Here is a 27,946-nt window from a genome sequence, read left to right on the forward strand (position 1 = left end):
CAGCCCAGTTTCAGTGAAAATTGCTTTTTTTTAAAGGAAAATAACAGTAACAGTGTTGTGTGTGTCTGTACTGGGACCCAAAGAGCAGTTTGCGTGCTGAAGTGTTGCAGGAGAGACACAACTGATCATATAAGTCTATGTTGTTTTTACTGATTTGCTTCATCAAAAGAAAATGCTCATATTTGTTTGCAGATAATGGTGAATTCATTATTTTATGACTCAGAGGCTCTTATAATATTATACCATTGATACTACATTTATAATGTTATAGCAGTGCATGTACAGTATGCGATGACAATTCAAGTCTGGACTCTGGAGACTATGAGAGACTGGTCTGATTTACTTAAAAAGAAGTGAACTGTTGTTTTTAACCAAGGTGGCATGAACATGGTTTTATTTTATTAATCGTGCAATGGATGTATCACATCTAACACCACTGAACAATGTAAGAAAAGTTTTAATTCCTCCACATGTTTATTGTCAGTTCGTAACAGTTGCTTCATGTTACCTTAAAAAACAGCATGAATTTGTGTGAATTTAAGTATTGTATATTATTTACTGGTTGCTTTTTGCTGGCTAAGCCGTTTGATTAAAATATTTCCTGTTATGCTGTTTACACAAGTAGGGACAGAACCTTAAGGAGGCCTGTGATTATAGTTTAATGCAGAGAAATTCATGTTATTTGCAGTGTGATGTTTATCTGTCATAAATGACAAAAAATATATAATTTTCCAACATTGTGTCAAATTTTGCTTAAATAAAAAAATACAATATGCATTCTGGATGCTCCATGTGTTGTTTTTTAGCACCACTATCAGGTCAAATTGTTGTCCTCTAAAAAGCTCCCTGGTGACAAAGACAGCAACAAGCCAAAATTTGACACCAGAAAAACAACAGCATTGGTCTCCCAACACTGAAGAGTTTTCTCGTTGTGACCTCTTGTGGTTGTGTGACTGATGAGGTAGAAAACGTATGACATGCCAGAAAAAAAAGAGATGGGCATACTAAATGTGGGGTTTTACGTGTCATTGGAGAACATGAAGGCAATTTGTTTGTAATCTAAACTATGACCACAGTCTTTCCCAATTTCAAACAACTCCAAAGCCTCCACACCCACGTCATTCATCCATACATCCATTTTCTTTACCGCTTATCCTCTAAAGGGCTACAGGGGAGCTGGAGCTAATCTTAGCTGACACTGGGCGAGAGGTGGGATACAGCCTGGACAGGTTGCCAGTCAATCACAGGGCTAACATACAGTATAGAGACAGACGACCGTTCACACTGACATTCACATCTACAGGCAATTTAGAGTCACCAATTAACCTAACCTGCATGTTTTTAGCCTGTGGGGAGAAGCACAGCCACATGTTATGCCTTTTCTTTAGGTGTAGAAATGTTATTATCAGTGAACAACCCCCAAAACGTCAAGTAACAGGTTATTACTGGGATTAGTGACTGTGATGTAATTACAAAAATTTGCTTCTCAACTACTGCTTAGAGGCAGCAAGATTAGAAGTGAGTTGAATTTATGAATGAGTGTTTCCTCATGTGCTGCAGTATCTGGCCTTCCTGCTGCTGGTGTAGTTACAAGAAATGTAAAAAATTTTGCAATGCTGACACAGGTTACCTTACTAGACTTTAGTTAATATCGGTGTAATAATAACAATTTTTAACATCACATTATTTGTCCCTACTAGCAGTGTGATTAAAGCTCTGGACAACAATTTTGAGACAAGTCCTTGAACATTATGTTTGTTTTTTTTACATTTGTGTATTCTATCTATGCATCTGCATTTAATATGTTTAATCTTTCAATCTTCCTTAAATCTTTTTAATGGTTTCTGTGTTTTTGAATAACAGCAGGTTTTGTTTTATATTCAGTAACTTTTGAACATTTATTATTTCTGGACTGACTGTTTAGTGTTCAACATCACAACTTGTTATGAATAAATTGTACACATTTTAATGACAAGGCTGGATTTGATTTTGTATTCAAATGAACAGGACCAACTTACACACAACAGAGCTCTTCTGATATGTTGAATAAACCTATACAAGTAGCCTAGAACAATATTACAACAGACATGATTTACAAGCAAAAAGAAACTGAAGTATAGAAAACATTTTTATCCACTTCACTAAAATTTGTGGTGGACAAGTGTGTTTACAAGACAGATAGCAAAGTCAAAATGAAAAGGCGTGAATGATGATAAGTTTCTAAAAGATAAAGAAGGGAAGCGTGCTGCTGCGTAAGCAGATTAATGACAGAAATGGAAAAGAGGAAGCGTGCTCTCAAAAAACACCATAACTTACACAGGTGACACACTGCACTATATCTTAAATGATAGGTCCACAATTTTTTCCCCCCGATTTTAATGAGGAAAAGAAAGAAAATACATACATGTGAAACATATGTGCTTAGTCTCACATATATAAACTTAAAATCATATACGTTTTCATATATACAAGCATACACAGAGAAGCTACTATTTTTTTTTATGATGGAAATTCATGATTATGTTTATCAATTTTTACTAAAGTTTACCACCCAAAACTGATGAAACATGTACTTACAATGGTATATAAAGGCTTAAAAACACCTCACCAGAGGAGGAAAATTATTCAAAACTAATTCTAGAGGCCGTTGTTTGGTGTTGAATTGACTTGCATTGCTTCAAGTTTGTTTTTTGTGATCAAATCATGAGACAAACTCAAATGATCATGTAGCGTGTGTCGAAACAGGAATGATGAAGCTGAGGAATGTTTGCCTCGCTCGAGCGTGAGGCTCATCTATCTTGCAGGTACACAAGGATCTGCACTGGTTACAGCTGGAGAAGCAGTCAATGTGTCTAGTATCACAACATTGTTGAGTTGAGAAAGAAAAAACTTACTGAAAAAAGAGGAGGAACAAGAAGATTGTTGTTTTGTAAGGATAAAACATAAAAGAGGAATCAGACCACAGATCAGCACCATTAAATAAGACAACATTACTAACACCTTCATCAACAGGAAAAATATGGCAACAGTTTTCCATGAAGAGGAATCTGAGATGACTGTGATATATGAAAACCTCCATGATGATTCAGTCAGGAGTGTTGCATTGAAGAGTCGCTCTGATGAAGACAGTTAAGTGTCTGCTGCAGTGACTGTTAAGAAATCGGTTCACATAATTACAGTTCAATAATTTTCAAGATCAGTTTTAAACATTAAAGCAAGATGGACTACAATGTCAATATTAATCTGGTACACTAAATTGCAAGCTTTTTGGTCATTTAACTTTATTCAAAAGTTGTGCCGACCATTTGTCATGTTTTGTCACATGTATCCTGTGATACCATCTTGTTTTATTGGTTTTAGTTTTAGGTGACCATTAAACCACTTGTTGAAGTCAACAAATGTGGCTCACTTTTATTAGTACACTACAGTATGTACACAAGATTTACAATAGACTAGCCTGGATGACTTGTCCTCAGCGACATTTAGACTTGCTGTTCAAATCATCAAAGTTTTAGTAACTATTTAAGGAACCAGTACCACTTTTTGCTGGGACAGACAAAATTTGTACATTTTGATTAGTGAGAAGGTAGATTTGTGCTTTGAAGAAGACAAAAATAAAAAGGGAACAAATAACCCGTCTGCAACATTTTCCATTATATTTGTAAGAATGTGTGAAAGTTTACTTTTGTGTTTGATGTGAGTGTGAGTGTGTGTGTGTGTGTGTGTGTGTGTGTGTGTGTGTGTGTGTGTGTGTGTGTGTGTGTGTGTTGGTGGGTCGGTGGGCGGTTTCTGCACACAGGAATAAAACTGTACAGACTGGTTGCTGTGAGCTTTGGACTCCTGTGTATCCTACAAGCTGCTCTCAACATTTCCCTGCGTCTTCTTCTCTGTGAGTCATCTTAATTTGTGTCTATTACAAATTTATCACACTTACAAGCTATGACGATCATGTGCTCTGAGTGCTTTGGAGAAATGTTATGTTTTTATCTCTGTTTACTGTAGGGTTGGACAACTGATGACTATTAATTTACATATTTCAGAAAAAGAAAATTAAAACATCTTTTTAAATAGACCTATTCATAATATTTTCAGAGTGGAACATATATCCATTTTTTGTACTGAACAATTATATAATTTACAGTTTTACACTAAATTATAGTGGTTAAGAACGCGTTTAAGCATATTTTTTTTGTTGAAATAAAAAATCAAAGTGAAGCAGTCTCTGTTTCACTATCAAATAATTAAACTCAATTTGTGGAATATTTTAGGGTTGGCAAAAGCTTCTGTAATAGACTCTGAAGGTCGGGTATCTGTTCTGTCTGCTGTCTCTATGGGAATGATGCACCCAGCAGCACCAGCACCAGACAGTTCCAAAATAACCACAGAAACCTCCTGGCTTATGTGCACATCACACTTGTCGATCATGATTATTGTTTTGTACAGTTTAATGTTAATCAACAGGTCTGGCCAAAGTGCTGCCTGGAGCTCAGCATTTTTAATTACAATACAAGGAGATGTGTGGCTGTTATGAGCATCATGTGATAGAGATTGTTCGGGTTGTATTTTCATCAAAAGTGTTTCTTTTAAAGCTATAATATGTACCTATTCTGCATTAAAATGTATAAAAACGACTAGACCTATATTACATATTTTGTTGAGTTGTGTATTTGTATCCATAATTTTAATCAAGGTAACAGTCTGTTTCATTTGGTCACCCATCATTGGCATCATACCCCCTCTACCAAACAGTATACATGCACAAGATGCGTGCACCTGCGTTGTGCTTATCTGCCACAGTGGCCTCTACCAAAAAGTATACGCATACAAGCTAACACGTGGGTGTTGTGGTTGTCCACCACAATGGTGTCATAAATTGACTTTTATTCAGTTTTAAGCCACATTTTCACCATAAACTTTTTCGATCTTGGTCGTTTTTAACTATATCTTTTAACTGGATGAGGGATTTTAGTCATCGGACATCTGGATCTTAAGTTATCAGAGGAACAAGCTGAGCAAACGTTAGCAGCAGCTCAGCTAGCAGCCTCTCCCAGACAACCTGTGCCCGCTGGACTGCGTTGGATAAACACTTATTTTTTATGTGAAACTGCTTTACTCAGTGTTTTAACCTGTTTTAATAACCGGGTCTGTTTGTTTTGGAGAGGAGGAAACCTCTACGGATAATTCAGCTCCTGGTAAAAATATCCTGAATTATGAATACTGAAGTAATCCTAACTTGGAGAAGCTGGTTGTTTAACAATGAAGACAATAACTCCAATGATCCCATGCTACTTCACAATGTCATCAAACTCCGTCTCTTGTTATTGTTTTGATTGAGAGACCCCTAGCAGCAGAAGTTACATATTGTGCGTTTAAAATCCCAATTTATTTTTGGATAATTTTCAGGATCAGGTGTATGTTGCAATACTATGACGAGCAGTCATTTTAACTCATAGTTTTAGAGTCAAATGAGATTTAAACTTTTAGAATAATTCCTTTCATTTTATATATATCACTGCGGCTTGAACCACAGATGGATTGTGACGACAAGTAAAATTGCAAACTATATGCACAGAACAAATGGTGATTGCTGGATCATCATGTCCATATAAATTTAACTTAAAAAGAGACATCATCTGCTCTTGGCCGCATATTTGAGCTGCTTTATGACCCAGACAACAACAAGCTTCTCTGAGAAAATCCATTTGTGCGCCACAGGTGCACCAGGCAAGCCTGGACACAAAATTACCAGAAGTCCGCTAGGTATGCTCCCAACATATGGCGTACTTGATTTATTTTTTGTATTGTAGATGTAATTTGTTAATTCTCTAAAATATCAGCTTGTCTGAGGGAATTTATTCATCAGACATACTGACTGTGGTGGAATAATTTTCTTGTGTACATAGTCATGACAGTGTCACCACAGCGACAGTATACAGGATAGTTAATCATTCAGAATCATGGAAAGGTTAATTCTCATGACATTTGATTATTAAAGGCCACAGGCCCTCTATTTATTTTTAGTTTTAGGGAAGTTTGAGACACCATTGTTTCTAAAAAAAAAAAAAAAAAAGTCATATTTGGATCATTGCCAACCTTCTGATATCACTAATGATGTAATTTAGGGAGGAGCTTTACTGGAAGGATTTTGTAAAATGTGGAGGAGCCCTAGAAAATCAGATAAGTTAGGCTCCACAGTAGGAGGAGAGTATATAAGATGGTTATTGCTCCATGGACCAAGCCTCTGTTTACTTGTATTGCACTTGATACACAGTAAATCTTATTACACTGAACTCTGCCAGTTTTAGTGTATTTCTTTGAGTTTGGCATCATCATGATTTTTGGACCAAATATGTTGTGGGATATCTGAAAATTCATTGGCACATCTGAAGAGTTTTTCCACGACACATGCCTTTAAATTAGATCATATGAGATTAATACTGTTGGTTTTGTTAAACCTTCACTTTATTGCCCAGCCTTACTGTGTAGATCACAATTATCGTTAATATATGAATGATTCTGAATCTGTAAAATACAATTACACAGCAGCTTCTGATACTCTTGTTTAGTATTACAAATACATTTGTACTAGATTGATTTTCCGGATGAAAAAATTGGAAACTCCTTTTTAAAGTGAATCATCTTACATCATCAGCTGCCAGATGGGTATCTGAATGTACACATCCTTGGTGGTGGCTAAGCGGCCAGTCCCCTGCAAAGATGTACCTGGCAAGTTTATACCTTGGTGTCGGCATGAAGCCATCAGACATTTAAAAGGTTTCCATTCAGTCAGTATTCATTGGACTCCATCTGTGTTCCTCGTGGTGGAAGAGCCTTGTTTTACCCCTGCTTTCACATAGAAAGGCTCTGATGTTGGTGCAGGTGTTGATGTTGGAAGATGGAGAGGAACTTGGGTGCTACTCCAAGTTTGGAGAGTTGTTTCCATGGCAGTGTCTGATTTATGGTGTCAAAAGCTTTAGAGAGTTCAATGAAGGTAACATGGAAATCTTTCCTCTGCTTGCGGTATTTCTCTTAAATTTGTCGTATGACAAAGATCATGTTGGTGGTACATCTGCCTTTCCTAAAGCCACATTGTGTTTCTAGAAGGGCATTTTCAGAGATGTGCTCCACAAGTCTGTTGACCATGACCTTTGCCAGCACCTTTCCAACAACTTTTCCCCTTCTATTTGTAGATGATCACAATCTTGGCATGCTTCTTCTCTTGTGGGATCATCTCAGATTGCCAAACATTTGTGATCAGAAGGTGCAGGCGGCATGTGAGGAGGTACCCCCCATGCGTTAGGGCCTCTGTTGGAATCCCATCAGGACCAGCACTTTTGTTTTTCAAGCTTCTGATGGCTAACCATACAAGCAAGGCAGTGTATTCAGGCAAGCATTACAGCTGTGTTCATACAATAAGAAATTAGCGTCTGCTGCAGTGAAGTTGTTACATCATCCTCCTCTAAGGGACTTTCCAGCTTGCGTTACAGAGACACCATCTTTTCACAGATCCAGAAGTTCTGATCTTTACATGGTATATCATTCCAGCTGTTTTCCTTGTCATGGAGCCTTATTTCTACAAGTCTTCAGTTTTGCCTTCATATCCGTAGGGTTCCCTGGTCTTGGAAAGAAAGATTGTGTGGAAATAAAGTATTATGATTTGGAAAAGAGCTGGAATGATGAAGGATGTCAAGTTTCACACTTCTGGATTAGTCAAAAGAAAGCCTCTCTGTAGCTGTGCATCCAAACCCAGCAGGCAATATCAGGACAAAAAGATACATTTCTCAATTTCAGTTAAACTGAAGCAGTGCTGATATCACATCCACACTAACCTGACTACAACTGAAAATGTGTCTTTTTCATTTCATTTCACATGTAAACCATGTTTTCACATTTAGTCAGCTTAATGAGGACCGAGCCAGAAAAGTTATTGCTGCATAGATTCAAATATCCAGCTATAAGTTCACTGCTTTGGTTGTAGAAAATAATGGCTGTAATGTATTATCTGTAATGTGATTCAGATACATATAAACATACTTTTTAAATGTGTAAATGTCTTAAACATCAACTGGAAGTCACTCTCCTAGGTACTTAACAAGGAAGACTTGGGGCTTTAACCACCAAAATCTTACACATTTCAAGTGAGCTCTGCCTGTGACAAGTAACCACTGTGATCATGCAAGTGCAAGCTTCTTACAGTCAATGACCTCTCAGTGAGTTTTCATGTGTTCAATAAACATAGATTAAACAAACATATGATTATGCCTTCATTTTGACAATGTAAGGGATCATTTGTCCTTTTATTTAGATAACAACCTGAGCCATTTAGTTTTAAGAAATATAGCAATAAGCTTTGGCTGCACTGGATACAGTTGCCCCTTTAACACCTCAAACAGTGAAATCTTGTCAAATCATCTCCTTGGAAAATGAGGACATCTGTATCCTTCAAAGAACATGCAGGGAAACACAGCAGAGTTTCTGTAAAGTCCATGTCCACCACTCATAAAAGACTTACTTGCCATATAAAGTAAAAAAAATAAAAGTGGCAATAGATCAATATTTGTTAATCCCTGCCAGTTTTTATCTACCACCACTGACCTGTCATATTAATTCTCCAACTATCATCTGTTGCTGACTGTGACTCATTTTAAACTCTCATCCAGAAACTTGACTTGATCTCCACTAAAGAGTTCTAAAAGGTGATGACCAACATGTACGACTTTCTATGACAGCAACACTTACAAGAAACCCTTGTGTGGCTTCCCCTCAGCATGAGTGTATTTATACACCATGAATACATAGTGTTACGTGGTTTGCTCTGACTGCCAGAGCAGCAGTCAAAGTCCGTTATATGGAGAAGTTTATGTTGAGGAAGAATGGCAAATAAGGAAGAACAAAACTTATATTACAGTATGTATTATATTATGTATTTTATCATCTTGTATCTATGTCTTGCTGCAAAACCAATTGCCCTGTGGGAACAAATAAAGGTGGAAGTTGAGACCAAAACTGTGTTTCTGCAGAAGCAGAGAAAAAAATAGAAAAGAGGAAGCAGTTGTTAGATCTGTTGCTGTTCTAAGGAAACATTGTCACACATATTTGTCTAACCCAAGTAGATAAAAATTTGGTGCTTAGCCGCAACTTTGAAGACAGCGAAATGATGGCTGCTGCAGAGCCTGGTGAGACAGAAATCTTATAACTGAACAAACATCTTTAGTCTCAGTTTTAACCTTGCAGGCAAATAATGTAATCATATTGTAAACATTCATCTTTTCTATTTACAATATCAAAATGTAAACATAAAATGCAAAATTTGATAGTTATGTGTTTGTGAGAGTTCATTTTATAATGCATAAAATAATGTATAGATCTGTTTTAATATGGTGTAATTTATTCAGTAACTGTGTTGACCTTATATATTACTACTATGACTACTACTACGACTACTAGTACTAGTACTTTTATTACTTCATATCAAAGTATTTGCACCAAAGATGAGGAAGATGAAAAAGAAGATTCAGGCTATCATCAGCAATAATTTGTTATTGTATTTCTAAACCTGTTTGAACATTTCTTCATAATTTTACAAATACTTGATCAAATGTTTGAAGGCATAAAGTTTCCATCATTACTACATGTTCATTTTAATTAATCTCAATAAATACTAATCTCAATTCTTACTTAGAGGTACATTCATTTGAATTCATAAATCCCAAATTATTTTTTATACTTTTTTTTGTACAAATGCCACATACTGTAGTGCAATGCCTGACTCCCACTAAAGAACGCGCTTGTATGTCATCAAAATGGCGTTCAGAGGAGAACTTCTCCGAGGCAAACATACACAGGCAGTTGTCAAGGACACTGATGTGTGGGGGGCACATGAAGATGGAGAAAAAGCTCCCATCAGCCTTTTTCACTGAGGACAGTTTTACATGTGGCAGTAGAAAAAGCACAGGTGTAAATAATGAAATTAACAATGGCTGAATTACATTTAGCTGCTTCAGTTTCAGGGTCCTGATATTGTGCCTGCTGGCTCACTGTCACACTGTCATGACTTACTGAGACATTGTTAATATTATTAGTAACACCTGTGGTTTTCCTGCTATGACAAGTCAAAATGTCTGTTGTGAAAGAGGCTTATATATTACATATTGCTTACAATGTATTTCATTAAAGATTAGAAGCACCTCTCAAATAGAGTTTAGTCAACCACAGATGTGAATATGATTTATATCAGTCATGTTATTTCAAGTAATAGTTTTATATGTTGGAAATACGTTCCACCACCCAAAGTCAAAGCACAGGGTTTGTAATGTGAGTAGCAAAAACAATTTAAAAAATAGTACGTAAATGTCATCCTTGAAGTAATCTGTCCTGTTGACAGTCATCATTTTTTCCATCCAAGGAAAATTTTAATAATTCTAAAGAAAATAATTAATTAAGTAAATTAAATAATTAATAATAATATTAATAATAATTAATTAAATGTAATTAATTAAATGTAATTAATTAAAATATTTATTAGCCAAAGCACTCAGGTTTCTGCTTCACAATTGTTTGCCATTGTCATGTTTAAAAGAACTCTATCGTTAGGCTGAGAGACGTAATAATTACTCTGAGTCTGTGTGATTTCTGCACCCAGGGAGAAAACTGTACAGAGGGGTTGTTGTGTGCCTTGGACTCCTGTGTATCTTACAAGCTGCTCTCAACATTTCCCTGCGTCTTGCTCTCTGTGAGTCCTTTTGAATTGTGTTTGTACGTCCACCCTGTGTCTCCCCTGCATTGAAATTCACCATCTGATTATTATATATAAGACTGTAAAGTGTTAAGTGTCTACTGTTACATATTTCTGTCCAAACATAACAGTTTCTAAAAGTTCTGTCCTGTTTGGTATTGCAGAGAAAAATGTGTTTGGCTGACATTCAGAGAGAGATACAAGTTTGTGGGCCTTTATAATCAAAAAGCAAAATAATATTAAAATTACTGTTACAAAAAAGCTGTAAGATCAAGTAAGAAGGGTTTGGATCACATTTTGGGCCGTTAAGACATTAAACCAATGTCAGAATTTTCAGCCTGTAAATCTGCTTATGTATTAAATGGAAATTCAGTTTTAACATGAAGTGTCTCCTATGTTGTGGTCATGTTGTAATTCTGTTGCAACTGATGGTAATCTCTCTGTTGTAAATGGCCAACTTATTGCACAATTTGCATGAAAGTCTTTCTTCTCTTTCAGACCATTCTGACAGTACCAGCTGCAAACGCCTGACTGCAGAAAGAGGCACGTTGAAGAGGACCTTGAGTGACTTTGGTTAGTACAGTGATGAACTACACCAATAACAAGGACTTGTATCCGAAGTTGTATAAGTGTAATATTTAGAAAATGCTTCATGTCAGATGAAAGCTGCCATTTAAATGTTGTCAGTGCCAGAAAGACTGGTATCATGATCCACTGATGTACATGGGTTCAGTTTGGGACCAAGAGTTTTTAAGTTCCTGAAATGTGTCACTGAGTTAGTTGCTCTTGCAACAGCCAACTGGCCATCAGTGATTCATTCATGGTTGAGCATCAATGGCATCCAATTATTGAATTAAATAAAAATTATATTATATTACAAGCTATGATGATCACGATCACTTGCTCTGACTGCTTCCTAAATGTTCCAGTCTACATATATTTTCATCAGTGTGTAGATCACTTGATCAATGATAACATAGACCTCACCTCAGTTTGTGTTCTCAGGCTACGTTGCAGTCTCTGATATTATCTTCTGTTTGGCAGCACATAAGAGTTTGTGGTTGACTGACTTTTAAAGACAGAGGTACACGTATGGGAAAGTTTACAATCAGAAACAATCAGAAAGTTTAATAGCAGTAACACAACTGATGGCTGTTTAATTAATGCAAAGCTTGTGTGATACTATACCACTGAGAAAGAAGAGGATGGAACATTAAAGCTTTTAGTTCATGCTATTAATTTTGGCCATCAAAGTAAAAATTAATCCCAAGTCAAAATGTTCTGCAAGTCACACATATCACCTTGGCTTTGTATGAGAGAATGGTTTATGTACAGTACAACAATATTAAACCACCTATCATTAATAGATTAAAACCATAGCCTGTAAAATATATGGATGTAGCCACCGTGACATCACCCATTGGTTTCTGAAGAGCAGTTTTGAAGCTCAAGGTGGGCGGTCGAATGAAACAAGCCACCTAGCAGCTAGCAACCTGTCACTCAAAGCAGCTAACTTTACGACTTAATAAATTTAAACAGGTGAGTTATAAAATAAATTCACCCCCGTACAGTTGTCATGAAAGGGGAAGTTAGCTATAGAGACCAAAACCATTTTTTGTACCAGGCTGTAGACATGTTTATTTCTGCTGTAAAGTTGGTCATTTTAACATGGGGGTCTATGGAGATTGACTCACTTTTGGAGCCAGCATCTAGTGGCCACTTGAGGAACTGCAGGTTTTGGCACTTTCCCATTGGCTTCATTTTTCAGCCCCAGAGGTTGCCGCTTGAGTATAACACAATTTCCATGTTGTTTTAAAGTACATAATTTCTTTATTTGTGGACATGCTTTGATGATGTTGCATGACAGCTTCATATTACTCTTTCTGCTCTCAGATAACAAGACACTGGACTTTGAGGCCAGCTTTGAAACCCTCACTGAGGAGAGAGATGAGCTGAAGAAGAAGCTGACTGACTTTGGTAAGTGTGAAAATTAAACTGCACCAAGCAATCACAAAAAGTTTTGCAGTCCATTTGTCACACTTGACAACATGAGCGGCAGAGAAGATTGATATGCAGCCATGTTATGTGCTGTTGTCTCAGCCGACTACTCGTGCTCTGGAAACAATGTCAGCATTATGTGTTGTGTGATGTAAAGGAAAAAAATCTGATTTGATTGATAAAAAAATCATTTGACTCAGATTTCATCATCACCTAGTGTGAAAGTGGTGTGAATCTTATTGTGAATGATTGACAACTATTTATATTATTTATATGGTAAAAATCCTAATATTGACTGTTAATGTTAAAAAAATAAACCAATGTCATTAGTAATGATGGACTGTTGTCGATTTATTGGGATATAGCTGATAAACAAGTGACAATAATATACATTTGAACTGATTGATTCTCTTTAAATCTGTTATTAACTGAGCATGTAATCATTGTGTATTTAGGGTGTGACATATTTGTCAAAGTTAGATGTTATAGGACGGGTTCACAGTTTTTCAAGTCTCTCTTAAAACAACAGCCAGGAACCCAAATGAAGCAGGTTTTGCTCGCTGTAATCATTCCTCCTGTTCATACTGACTATTAGAAGATCCCCTCCAAACGTGTTTACAGTGTAAGTGATGGGGACAAAATCCACAGTCCTCGTTTGAGCAAAGATGTATTTAAAAGTTTATCTGCAGATAATATGATGCTTCAGTCACCTGAGTTACTCAAATGAAGCAGATATCTTCCACAGTTTCAGTCTTTTTTAATTAAAAGTTTCCCTCTTTGGGTCTCGATGGACAGTGTTTTCCTGTTCAGCTGCAGCAGAAGGATCGTAACAAAAAGAACAAATTTGGCACTAAAAAATGGTAACTTTGAAAGATTTTGACTTGATTTGACTAATTTATGCAGCTGCAGCCTCATATCATACATTTTTAAATAAAGATCTTCATGGAAGGAGGACTGTGGATTTTGTCCCCATCACTTACATTGAAAGTGCATTATGAAGAGATCTCTTAATTGCAAATATGAACAGGAGGAATGATTACAGCAAGAAAAACATGTTTCAATGTTCATTCTGACACCTGACTATTGTTTTAGGACAGACTTGAAAAGTTAAGAACTTATCTTTTCTTGTTATGACTCTGTAGATTTCTACTACTGTATAAAACATTTATAACACTTTGACTCCAAGCCTGTAATATATCATCTTTCTGTTCTTGCATAGATTTCTTTATTATCCCTGTTTACATATCTCTGAATAATATGATGCAGTTTTGATACCTCAGTGGAAATATATTTGTTAATTCTTGTTACTGGCGTATTAAGGATTTGTCCTTTTTTGTTGTTTACAGTTCATGACCAACAAAGATGGGTGTATTTCAATGGTAGTTTCTATTATATTTCTTCGAACATCAAAACCTGGAATGAGAGTAGAACTGACTGTCTGCAAAGAGGGGCGGACCTAGTGGTTGTCAACAGCGAAGAAGAACAGGTCTGTGTGTGTGTGTGTGTGTGTGTGTGTGTGTGTGTACTAATGGATGAATCAGTGTTTATCACAGACACAGAAAGAGTGAAATATTGATTGAATGCAAGGTCACCAAGGTACAGAATGACGGAAATTGGTTAAATATTTATTGATTATTGTATGTTTCTCTTTAAAAACAAGGAATTCATAAATCAATACCGAATGAGGATATGGATTGGACTGACTGACAGCGAGAGAGAGGGGACGTGGAAATGGGTGGATGGGACTCCACTGACAACAAGGTTCACACATTAATATTCATTCACACTAAATCATTCTTTGTAGTGAAACTAAAGCCTCTTTCAAATCACAATAGCAGCTGAGTAGACTTTAGATTTTTATAAGCTGACTACATTGTCAACAGTTTTTAGGGAAATATTTTTGATTTGTCATCGTTTTAAGTTTAACTTGGCCACATTCTGTGTGTTGCTGTTCATTAAATGTTTGATGATTTGTGTTCTTTATTAAAACCTCATTTCCTTTGGGTTTGTTTTCAGCTTCTGGATCTCTGAGGAGCCTAACGATTATGAAGGACGAAATGAAGACTGTGTAGAAACAAGGTTCTTCAATGAGGAAAATGGCTGGAATGATTCAATATGTAGAGAGAGAAAGCTATGGATCTGTGAAAAGAAAATGTTTCTCTAACTCAGCTTACACACCACCATGGCATCTACTACTATATATAACTACTGTATGTTTAAGACATGAAGATAAGATGCATTTACCACTTTCAGCTAAAGACAGCACTGAAACATGATCATTGCTAAGCTGCAGGCAAAGTGGCATCAGACACAAATATCTAACTTGGTTTAGAAGATGATAGACTGTAATGTATCCATACTTTGATTCATTTCTAATACATGTTATCGCTAAATAAAAGTGTTTTGTTGTCATCATAAGAATGGGACAGACAGTCTCACCAGGTTAAACTTCATTCTGTCACCTCCCACACTGCACTATATCTTAAAGGATAGGTCCACAATTTTTAAAATCTCTTTTCTTTTTTTCAATTTTGATAAAGAGAAGAAAGAAAATGTGTACATGTGAAACATATGTGCTTAGTCTCACATATATAAACTTTTGAAGAATTGAACCAGTTTATTATCAAACAAACTGGAAGGCCTGAAAGTATAATTAATATAATAATAATAATATAATTCTTGACCTTTTCTCTTTCCATAAATATAGTGAGATTATGCAATGAAGTTTCTCCAACAGGAGGCGGATAAAAAAGCATTGAACTAAAGAAATTTATCCTGAGAAGAAGTTCAATTTTAAAATCGATTTTCTACCAGAAAAAAATATTGATAAATTTCTCCATCTCAATCAGTCTGATTCTATAGATTAAAAAAGAGAATTAAAAATAATTATTTCAGATGGGAAACCAACCACCAATTTTTCAAGCCTATCTTAAATCAGTAGTCAGGTGTGTGTGTTTGTGGCTACGTTGAAACAGTTTTTACTTGCCATCATCGTTCCTCCTGTCTGTAACGGCCCCGAGGAGATCTCTTCCTAACGTGATTTCAATGTAAGATAATAAGGGACAAAATCCACAAAATCCTGTGTAATCTGCAGCAAGTGAGTATCTTCCAAAGTTACAATCTTTTAGTAAGACATTCTTTCTTTGTGTTACTGTCCCTAAACTGCAGATTAGCAAAGGATCAGTGGCTCATATTAACTTCAGCTGAATTTAAGAATGAATTTTTACAAAGTACGAGGACGTGTGGATTTTGTCTCCCATTGCTTACATTGGAAATGTGTCAAGAAGGGATCTTTTCACAGTCAGTGTGGACAGGAGGAGACTTGTTTCCATTGTGGTCCCTGATGTAAAGACAGTATTGATGCAGGAGTCCAGGTGCCATAAAATCCAGGAACCACGATCATGGCTAAAAGTGTATTAGGTCCACCTAAAGCTGAAACTTATACAGTAATACAGCAGCCCAGCAACAAATCCACCCTACATGAAGGTTATAATGTTTAGTTTGTGTTGAAGCTGTTTTTGAGAGGTGTTGACTCAACATCATGGTCATTTTGTAGGTTGTGTCCCTGTTGAATTGTATTGCATTATTGTGAAAAGTGTTTGTAATATTTAGTCTACCATCGTTGATACAAATGTAGAGGACAATGTGACTTTAACGTCTTTGCACTGGTTGTCGTTTTCTTTCAAAATCCATTTAAAAATAAAAATAAAATCTTGCTAATTATATACAAGGTTGATTCAGTTTTAAACACTGTCGCCTTTCGTTGTGGACTTTGTACATTCTCAGTGTGTCTGTGTGGGTTTCTTTGGGTCTCTGGTATCTTCCCACAGTCCAGACTCCAGGTTAAGCTCAAAGGGTGACTGAATTTTTGCTGGTGCTTGCTATCTCATAATCTACCTTCTATTGCTTTTATCTATTTTTAATCTGTTGATACAGATCCAGTTTTATTTCTTTGTGTCTAAACATTGTTGTGTTCACTCCTTTTATGTGGTACTTATTATACTTATTATATAATATATATATATAATATAATACTTATTATACTTATTATATTATATGTAATATTATTATTTCCAAAGCTTGTCAAATGTACTAATTTCTGTTAACATTACAGCCTCTATGATCGTTTTACCCTTGTATTCCTCTTTATATATGAATAAATATTTTTCCTACATGTGTTTTAAACAACAGCATCTTCTAACCTGAGTGTCCTCAGACTTCTGAGTGATCACCATCAGTTATTGATATGTTAAAAAGGATCTTGATTGATATTGACAAATGCCACCAAAACACTTTTTATAGAGATGAAATACATGCAGATTATAACAGAATCCAACAAAACAGATCATAACCCCAAAAATGACTCAAAGTTCTCTAATTACAGACTGAAAACCACAAATGTGTCATAGATATTGGAGATAAAACAGAAAACCACACTGTTTACAGTACATACTGAGTGTAAGGAGGAAGACGCACCATCAATACCAAATGTACCAAACTGTATATTTAAAGGTCTTTTAAAAGAAGCAGGTTTACTGAGTCATCTGGATAACTTTGTTGATTAAAACACATAAGATGTTTTACATAAGACATAAGATGATGGAGTGCCTGGTATCCTGAAGGTTTAGGTACATACAATCATTTGTTGTAACCACAGTGTCCCTGGTTCAGTTCCAGCAGGGGACTTAGGTTGCATTTCATACCCCTCTGTCTCTCCCCATGTTTCCTGTCTGTCTCTTTCTCTGTCCAAAAAAGGCAAAATAACAAAAAAGAGTTCATGCTGAAAATGTACATTTTTATATTTTTTGGGCTTGTAAACGTATTTGTTGTCCAGTGGGCTACAGATATCATCTCAGCTTTCCGATTTGGACCTCTGAGTTGTCAGGACTATCGGTACAATTTCATACAAAGTGTTTCATTCAACAATATCAAAGTACAATCCAAAGTACAGAGCAAATTGTATAATTATAGTTACTAATTTGAACTGATTATAAATTGCATGGCACAACCTGGCTGTTAAAAAAAACATACAAGCAAAGTTAAAATTGACATCATACACTTTATTATACGTTAAGATATAAAATGTTTTGATTTGTATAATAATAATAAAATATAAAAAATAAAAATAATAATGGGCACTTGAACTGCTATTTTAAAATTCAGTAAAGGCATCTGCCAATTTGGATGAACTTTTCAATGAGTCCAACTTTTACATTTACATTATTAGATAAATCACGTTGCTAACGTGTTGCTAATATAAACATGTCCATGTTAATTCTATACTTTAATGCAAATGTTTCTCTTGTAATTCCTTTTTAAAATATACAAATATCTTATACAAGTGTTAAAAATTGGACCAAAGTAGCTGTTGTCAAAGAATTCCACAAAAGTATTAAAAAATGTGTCTTGTTATGTTTTATGTCCTGACATTTTGTTTGCTGCTAAGTTTCCAAAGGTTAAATGATGTCAGTGTGGGTTTTCTCTCCCCTGGTACACTGACATTTCCAAGATGGTAACCTGAGACAGCCTCAGTGTTCAACTACAGTAATAAACTGAAATGTGTAAATCTTTCTGCTCTCTCTCAGACACTACTGAAGATGAAACATCAGATACTGAGGCCATTTTAAAAAATGTGACGAAAGAGAGAGACGAGCTGAAGAGAAAGCTGACTATCTTTAGTAAGTATGAGGATGAAACTAAACACACCTGTAATAAATATTAAATATTATTGAAACGGAAACTTAAACCCTTATGTAATTATCTTAAGTTATTATCTTATACTGCCTTTATAGCCAAAAGCAAATTGTAAGACTTTGTCTCTCTGCTTCCTGTGTGAAGATGTTCCTAACAGGTAGCATCAAACGTGAGCTGTGTATAACTTTACTTCTCATTAGACAGAGGCAGAGAGGGAACGTCCAGGGAGGAAAGGCAGATAAATCTTAATTCTCAGAAGACCCAGAGAAACTCCCTAGAGACATGATGAATTAATTCAAAGAAACCTATTAGGGTGACAAATATGGGATGTTTGTGACGCACGCAGCTATATGTACAAATACTGACACTGAACTTTTACAGTATCTCTTCAGCCTAGTAAACTAGGGGAGCTGCATTTGCAAATGTGAACTAATTATCACAATAAAACTCTGAAAGACAGCTTGCTCTCTGTGAATTCATCTTTAAATTTCCACAATAATTATTATCTGTTTTTGCTTTGGTTTCATAGATGTACAAATTCCATAAGTATTGGGACTGACTTAAGCAGATTGAGTATTGGCCATATACTATAGCTAAAAACCTGTATGTAAGTGTAAAAACAACAAGTTGTGTTGTTTTAACAGTGAGTTAATTGCTGGACTGTTTCTTGGCCAGTGTCAGCAGAGAGAGAGATAAGGAAGTGTTGGCTTCCGCTGTGATAACATCTAGTGGGTGAAAGGCAGCTTCCATGTAAGAAGAAATTCAGCACATTTATTTACTCTAATTATAGGTTTGTACATAGCTAGTAACCACATCCTGTACAACAGTGTTGTTAAAAACAGAAAGTTTCCATGTTTGAAAGTACAAGCTTTCATTACCTTATGTTGAAATATTCAATATAAGGTAATGAAAGAAACTTATCAAGGCCAGAGCCACCTGTGTACCTTCTGTGTAGAAGTTTGACACTGCAGGTCTTTGTTTTATTAATTAATGAGATGCTTTTGTTGTTATCCTTTAACAGCTGATTATTATGAGCAACATTATCAACAAGGATGGGTTTATTTCAACCAAAGTTTCTATTTAATTCTAAATGGGAGAAATCCTGGCAAGATAGCAGAAATGACTGTCTGCAAAGAGGCGCAGACCTGCTGATTATCAACAGCAAACACAACTGATCATATAAGTCTATGTTGTTTTTACTGATTTGCTTCATCAGAAGAAAATGCTCATATTTGTTTGCAGATAATGGTGAATTCATTATTTTATGACTCAGAGGCTCTTATAATATTATAGCATTGATACTACGTTTATAATGTTATAGCAGTGCATGTACAGTATGCGATGACAATTCAAGTCTGGACTCTGGAGACTATGAGAGACTGGTCTGATTTGCTTAAAAAGAAGTGAACTGTTGTTTATAACCAAGGTGGCATGAACATGGTTTTATTTTATTAATCATGTAATGGATATATTACATCTAACACCGCTGAACAATGTAAGAAAACCTTTAATTCCTCCACATGTTTATTGTCAGTTCGTAACAGTTGCCCCATGTTACCTTAAAAAACAGCATGAATTTGTGTGAATTTAAGTATTGTATATTATTTACTGGTTGCTTCTTGCTGGCTAAGCTGTTTGATTAAAATATTTCCTGTTATGCTGTTTACACAAGTAGGGACAGAACCTTAAGGAGGCCTGTGATTATAGTTTAATGCAGAGAAATTCATGTTATTTGCAGTGTGATGTTTATCTGTCATAAATGACAAAAAATATATAATTTTCCAACATTGTGTCAAATTTCGCTTAAATAAAAAATACAATATGCATTTTGGATGCTCCACGTGTTGTTTTTTAGCACCACTATCAGGTCAAATTGTTGCCCTCTAAAAAGCTCCCTGGTGACAAAGACAGCAACAAGCCAAAATTTGACACCAGAAAAACAACAGCATTGGTCTCCCAACACTGAAGAGTTTTCTCGTTGTGACCTCTTGTGGTTGTGTGACTGATGAGGTAGAAAAAGTATGACGTGCCAGAAAAAAAAGAGATGAGCATACTAAGTGTGGGGTTTTACGTGACATTGGAGACAATTAAGGCAATCTGTTTGTAGTCTCAACTATGACCATGGTCTTTCCCAATTTCAAACAACTCCAAAGCCTCCACACCCACGTCATTCATCCATACATCCATTTTTTTTTTACCGCTTATCCTCTAGAGGGTTACAGGGGATCCCCCCCCCCCCCCCCCCCCCCGATTTTAATAAGGAAAAGAAAGAAAATGCATACATATGAAACATATGTGCTTAGTCTCACATATATAAACTTAAAATCATATACGTTTTCATATATATAAGCATACACAGAGAAGCAACTATTTTTTTTTAATATATAAAGCAAAATCAGGTTTTTGATTAGTTTTCGTCCATACATCACGGCATGGCTGTATAGCAATAATAGTAATGGTGTTTCTGTTTGATGTGGGGACACCTGTACAGGTATATTGCTGTAAGCTCTAGACTCCTGTGTATCCTACAAGCTGGTCTCAACATTTCCCTGCGTCTGACTCTCTGTGAGTTAAATGTGTCTCTACTTTCACCCAGTGTTTCCACAAACATTGAAATGTATTATCTGATTGTGTGTGAAACTGGATACCCACACAGTCCGAGCAATTACAGTTACAAGGTATAATAATCAGTTACTCTAAATGGTTTCTGTATATATTGTATCAGTATGAAGATCAAGAAAGCAATGCCGAGAAAGCTGAGATTTCCTGCACTCGATGTCGTGCCGGCATTGCCTACATGTACCAGGATGCATTGCGTGCGGGCTTCTGACGCTCAACGGCTCTGTGTACAAATAGTTAGAGGCGTCTCAAATACTTTGCTCTTCAATCAGAAAACCGAAAAAACGACATGAATTGAAAAGGACTAGTTTTATCAACAACAAACATGCCCGCTCATTGTATGGCGCCAAGATGCGACAACTACAGAAAGAAGAGAGATGAGGGAGCAACCGTAAGCTACCACCGACTACCAACAGACGTTGAACGGTGCAAAGAATGACCCCGAGCGATAGAAAACCCTAAATATGACGAGAACACACCGACATCAGTACTGGGAAATCTTCGGGTTTGCTCTTTGCATTTTGCAGCAGATGACTACAACAGGGACATGCAGTCAGAGATGATGGGAGGCTCCATCAAGAAACTGCTGAAGACATCCACTGTGCCCAATCTCCGTGGAAGCGATATCAGCCGTGGTGAGGGAGGGAGAAGAAGCGATGACTAATAGAGGTAAGCTGTTTTTAGCTGACGTTAGTTACATTTAATGCATAGCTAAAATTCCATATTGTGTCTGCTCCATTTAGTACTGAGATGGTTTACAAGTGCTCTGCTATCGTAGATTGAAGAACAAACTGCCTGTACGTCTACTGCCAGGAGGTAAGACTCGGCTGTAACGTTATAAACTAACGCTAATTGAAACTTTGCCTTGAGCTCTGATTGAAATGTGTTATTACCATTGGCCGTATGGACGTCATGACAGCTCCCCAAAAGAGAAGCCAAAACATCTGGATCGCCCCCTGGTGGCTGGCTGCAGTATAGTTCAAAAGACCCGCCCCTTCCATGTTAGTGGATGGGACATGTGCCAAACGAAAAAATCAATGTTGTTGTTTGATGTTTGTCCAAGTGCTCATTTTTCTGATAAGTGCTTTTACTTAGTTATTTGACAATATCAACAGGAGGTGTGACGTCATGATTGACAACTGTGACAGCTGTTTTCAAACCTCTGTCCAACTCTACTGCGCAGACTCTGGCTCTAAATGACGTCACACAAGCAAGCTGGCAGCTTTAAGAAAGCTGAGACAGACGTAAGAACAGACGTAAGAACAGAAATGGCTAAAAAAACAATCAAGCAAATACAAATTATCTTGACGTATCTTTTTTTGTTTCAAATTTGGAAGCTCTGTTTCGACCAATGACAGTAATATACTGTAACTAGCCCACATAATGATATTAGTTAGCATCATTATGTCTATAAATCAGAGATGTTTTAGACAGTAAAAATGTAACTGTCACATAACCACTCAACTTGGTCTCAATTGTCTCCAAACTACTTTCAAAAATCCTCCTGATCCAGCTGCTATGTAGTATTTAAATCTATTGCACAGTCTGCCAGTTCTGACACTGTGGATAAACCTACTCTTGAGTTTTACTCAAGCAGTATGCTGTTGACTCAGTCAACAAAAATAAGAAAAACTGTCAAAAAAAATTGGACTCCTGTGTCTCCAACAAGCTTCTCTCAACATTTCCCTTCATCTGGCTCTCTGAGTTGTTTCAGATTGTGTCTGTACTTTAAACCTGTGTCGTCCCTGAAGTACTTCACCATCTGAATATTATAACACCAGAAAGTGGAACTGACGACCACCACTGTGTAAAATTATGAGATACAGACAGTATGTGGACTTGGGACAGTTTTGGCGGGAAAATCCAACCCTAACCAATCTCACTCATCATGTCTAAACCTAACAAACCCAACCAACGAAGACACCGAGTACTAGCCAATCGGAGGCAGAGTAGGGTGGCTCATGACTTCACCATCCTGGGAATAGAAATTTTGCCTCCTGTCCGCAATATCTTTTTTTCCTATGATGGCGAAGTCATGACCCGCCCTACTGTGCTTCTGATTGGCTTACCCTAATTAGGGCCCGAGCACCGACCGGTGCGAAGCCCTATTGAAACTGAAGGAGTTATTATTATTATTATTATTATTATTATTATTATTATTATTATTATTATTATTATTCCTCCGAAACAAACGCATTTTTGAGGGCCTAAACATGCACGAAAACTCATGAAAATTTGCACAGATGTCAAGACTGGCGAAAATTGCGATATTTTATGGGTCTCGAAATAAAGCGGGACAAAATGGCTCGACAGCGCCACCTAGAAAGTCAAGAAAATTGAGCCCCTCGATACAGATTGTCGTAGGAGAACGAAATTCGGTATGCATATGTATCATGACCAGACGCACCAAAAAGTCTCAAGGACACATAGCCTAACTCCAACAGGAAGTCGGCCATTTTGTATCAAAGTTGAAATTTTGCACCGATTTTGTCATTTCCAGCCCGCATACTTTAACGAACTCCTCCTAGAGATTTGACCCCAGGACTTTCAAATTCGGTCCGTATCATCTACAGGCATAGGAGATTAAAAGTTATTAAAACAATTCTCATTAGTCTTTCCTAGGGGGCGTGGCTGGGCGGCGAATTTCGATCCTTCGCCATGAAAAATGAAACGGCTATAACTCCGGCATACATGATCCTAAGAGAGCCAAACCTTTTGTGCTTCATAAGAGTCCCGCCCTGAACGGGTCCATGTGACAATACAGGATATGAGTCATAGCGCCACCTCCTGGCAACAGGAAGTTACATGTTTTACGCTCTGACGCCCTGTGGGCAGCACGGTGATGGAATCCAGCTGAAATTTACTGAGAATAGCCTCAAGACCTTGGAGATCTTATATTATGAAGTTGGTGACCCTTCGTTGAAAGGTGTTGCCATGACGACGCGGCGAATTTCGATGTGACGCCATGAAATTTCAATGCCTTATAACTTGACTCCACGTGGTCTGATCTTTTCCAAATTTCATATGCTTGTTAAGAGTCCCGATCTGAACACATGTTCAGTCTCATATTTAGCGAAAGTCATAGCGCCACCTACTGGCAACAGGAAGTATCATGCGTCGTACTTTGTCTAATTACTCCTAGGAAATTTGGCTGATGCACCTGAAATTAAGTCAGCTAATAAACAAGACCTTGGTGATGCTACATTTGGCAGCTCATGACCCAAAACTGAATGCTGTTACCATGGCGACACATCCTTCGCCATGAAATACGATACTGTTTTTCAGGGAGAAGGGATTGCTCTACAGTCATGAAACTTGACACACATGTCTAGAGTGATGTCAGCTAAAATCCTATGTGGTCACTTTGAATGGGCGTGGCAAAATGGCTCAACAGCGCCCCCTTTAAAAAATGAAACGGCTATAACTCCGGCATACATGATCCTAAGAGAGCCAAACCTTTTGTGCTTCATAAGAGTCCCGCCCTGAACGGGTCCATGTGACAATACAGGATATGAGTCATAGCGCCACCTCCTGGCAACAGGAAGTTACATGTTTTACGCTCTGACGCCCTGTGGGCAGCACGGTGATGGAATCCAGCTGAAATTTACTGAGAATAGCCTCAAGACCTTGGAGATCTTATATTATGAAGTTGGTGACCCTTCGTCGAAAGGTGTTGCCATGGCGACGCGGCGAATTTCGATGTGACGCCATGAAATTTCAATGCCTTATAACTTGACTCCACGTGGTCTGATCTTTTCCAAATTTCATATGCTTGTTAAGAGTCCCGATCTGAACACATGTTCAGTCTCATATTTAGCGAAAGTCATAGCGCCACCTACTGGCAACAGGAAGTATCATGCGTCGTACTTTGTCTAATTACTCCTAGGAAATTTGGCTGATGCACCTGAAATTAAGTCAGCTAATAAACAAGACCTTGGTGATGCTACATTTGGCAGCTCATGACCCAAAACTGAATGCTGTTACCATGGCGACACATCCTTCGCCATGAAATATGATACTGTTTTTCAGGGAGAAGGGATTGCTCTACAGTCATGAAACTTGACACACATGTCTAGAGTGATGTCAGCTAAAATCCTATGTGGTCACTTTGAATGGGCGTGGCAAAATGGCTCAACAGCGCCCCCTTTAAAAAATGAAACGGCTATAACTCCGGCATACATGATCCTAAGAGAGCCAAACCTTTTGTGCTTCATAAGAGTCCCGCCCTGAACGGGTCCATGTGACAATACAGGATATGAGTCATAGCGCCACCTCCTGGCAACAGGAAGTTACATGTTTTACGCTCTGACGCCCTGTGGGCAGCACGGTGATGGAATCCAGCTGAAATTTACTGAGAATAGCCTCAAGACCTTGGAGATCTTATATTATGAAGTTGGTGACCCTTCGTTGAAAGGTGTTGCCATGGCGACGCGGCGAATTTCGCTGTGACGCCATGAAATTTCAATGCCTTATAACTTGACTCCACGTGGTCTGATCTTTTCCACATTTCATATGCTTGTTAAGAGTCCCTATCTGAACACATGTTCAGTCTCATATTTAGCGAAAGTCATAGCGCCACCTACTGGCAACAGGAAGTATCATGCGTCGTACTTTGTCTAATTACTCCTAGGAAATTTGGCTGATGCACCTGAAATTAAGTCAGCTAATAAACAAGACCTTGGTGATGCTACATTTGGCAGCTCATGACCCAAAACTGAATGCTGTTACCATGGCGACACATCCTTCGCCATGAAATATGATACTGTTTTTCAGGGAGAAGGGATTGCTCTACAGTCATGAAACTTGACACACATGTCTAGAGTGATGTCAGCTAAAATCCTATGTGGTCGCTTTGAATGGGCGTGGCAAAATGGCTCAACAGCGCCCCCTTTAAAATTTCAAAATTGCAGCCCCGCCTTCCAGATTAACGTAGAAAGATGAAATTCACAGGGCACATGTATAATGTCAACACGCACAAAAAAGCCTCTTGAAGCCTTATTGTAAGTGGAACAGGAAGTCGGCCATCTTGAAAAAAATGGTACATTTTCGCCTTTTCTTGGCCATTTCGCATACCTTGTATTTTAAAGAACTCCTCCTACAGAATCCATGGTAAGGACTTAAAAATCAGTGTGTGTCATCTAGACTAGTGTATGATCATGATGGTTTGGCCGTGGCGTGGCGTTGAGTTTTGATGTTTCGCCATGACAGAGGAAATTGATATAACTTGAGTGTACACGGTTGGATCTGCCTCAAACTTTTCACAACAAGTCACTGACAAAAGCCCTTCGACTGAGCGTCACTTCGACATGCGCTGCGGTGCGAGGGCCCGATCATCGCTGCTTGCAGCTTTAATATTCTTACTGTAACCCTAACAAATCTTATTCTTCATGCCAAACCTAAGAACCCCAACCAACCATAGACTGTGTATATATATATATATATCTTTATATACAGTCTATACAACCAACAAAGGTAACGAGTACTAACCAATTAGAGGCAGAGTAGAGTGGGTCATGACTTAATCATCCTAGGAAAAAATTGCGTTAACAGCACCAACAGAGTGCAACACTAGCTAATGTTAATACGATACAATTACAATAATAATACATTTTATTTATATAGCACCTTTCACACAAAGTGCCTAACAATTTTAAACAGAAAAGAGCAGACAGTTCAAACAACAGTTATATGACATCAAAATATATTATTTTATGTAAAATCTTAATCTAAAAGTAACTAGTAACTACAAGTAGCAAATAAATGTAAAGTAAAAAGTACAATATTTCCCTCTGAAATGTAGTGGAGTGCAAGAACAAAGTAGAATAAAGTAAAGTACAAGTATGTGAGATTTGTACTTAAGTACAGTACTTGAGTAAATGTACTTAGTTACCTTCCACCACTGCTAACTGCCACGTTTAATGATTGTAGTTATCGTCAGACTAAGTCTTCAGAGAATCGACCTGAACAGCCACTGAAGAGAAGCTCTTCATCTGAAACCTGTTGAGAGGGTCTATGTGTAAATTTAAGTTTTATTTCTAGACCACTTCTTCATAGTGGTGATTGAATCTGAAAACATTCACATTGCAAGTTTTATTTGACTTTGTATGCTTTTTGAACTGTGTAGTAATTATGATGAATAATAGTTTTAAAAAAATCTTTATTGGTGTGGAAGAGCCTCACAAGCTGCCTAAATACACATGTGAACTTGCTTTACACCCTTGTGCTCTTGTGTTGTCTGTTTATTTAGTGAAAGTGTGCAGGATCGATACCCGCTGATGATGAGTTCACCAAACAGAGTTGAGCAAGAAAATTCTGTCCAGTCATCTGAAAACGGAATGGTAAATGTGACTCACACATCTCTCATGTAGAGCTGAAACGATTAATTGTTTGACAGAAAATTAATATTATAATCCTTTAATTGTAATGTTCTGTTTGTATGTCATAAATATAATTTGTGAAGCTCTTGTGTGTTAAATGTGTGAGACTGTTTCCACTAAGCTGTGCTGACAGGTTGCTGTTCATGTCCAATTTCAAGGAGTCAGGGAAAGAATATGCTGCTGTTCAGAAAAATCCAGACAAGCAGACGGCAACACAACAGTCAGAAAATAAAGAAAATCGAGGTGAGTCACTTTCACATTAGAAAAGTCTCTCTCAAGCTCAAAACCTGCAAGCAAATTGTTAAGCAAGAGAAGTAAAAGTAATAACTGACTGGGTCCGCACACAGATATTCAAGAAGATGAGGATCAAGAATTCAGCACATCATTAAGTGTAGGAGACGGACGCTTCCTGGTGGATTTGGGGAGGTAAGCTGATGTTAATCCAGTCTGAGGCAATGGGCTCTTCAGGCTTTTGTTAAGATTTCCTCGGTCTTTCTTCCCACCCACACCATCTCCAGTTTTT

General features: G+C 37.2%; 1 protein-coding gene across 1 annotated transcript; it reads left to right on the forward strand.

Moving 5' to 3' along the window:
* Window positions 1-3,019: 3,019 nt before the first annotated feature.
* Window positions 3,020-15,575, forward strand: LOC122979512 (CD209 antigen-like protein E). Its single transcript, XM_044347014.1, has 6 exons — window positions 3,020-3,128; window positions 3,800-3,893; window positions 9,000-9,010; window positions 14,080-14,219; window positions 14,394-14,494; window positions 14,750-15,575. The coding sequence occupies exons 1-6, from the start codon at window positions 3,020-3,022 to the stop codon at window positions 14,895-14,897; spliced, it is 603 nt and encodes a 200-aa protein (XP_044202949.1). The 3' UTR covers window positions 14,898-15,575.
* The last annotated feature ends 12,371 nt before the right edge of the window (window positions 15,576-27,946 follow it).

This window comes from Thunnus albacares, chromosome 3 (genome assembly GCF_914725855.1).
Source record: "Thunnus albacares chromosome 3, fThuAlb1.1, whole genome shotgun sequence".
Lineage (NCBI taxonomy): Eukaryota > Metazoa > Chordata > Actinopteri > Scombriformes > Scombridae > Thunnus > Thunnus albacares.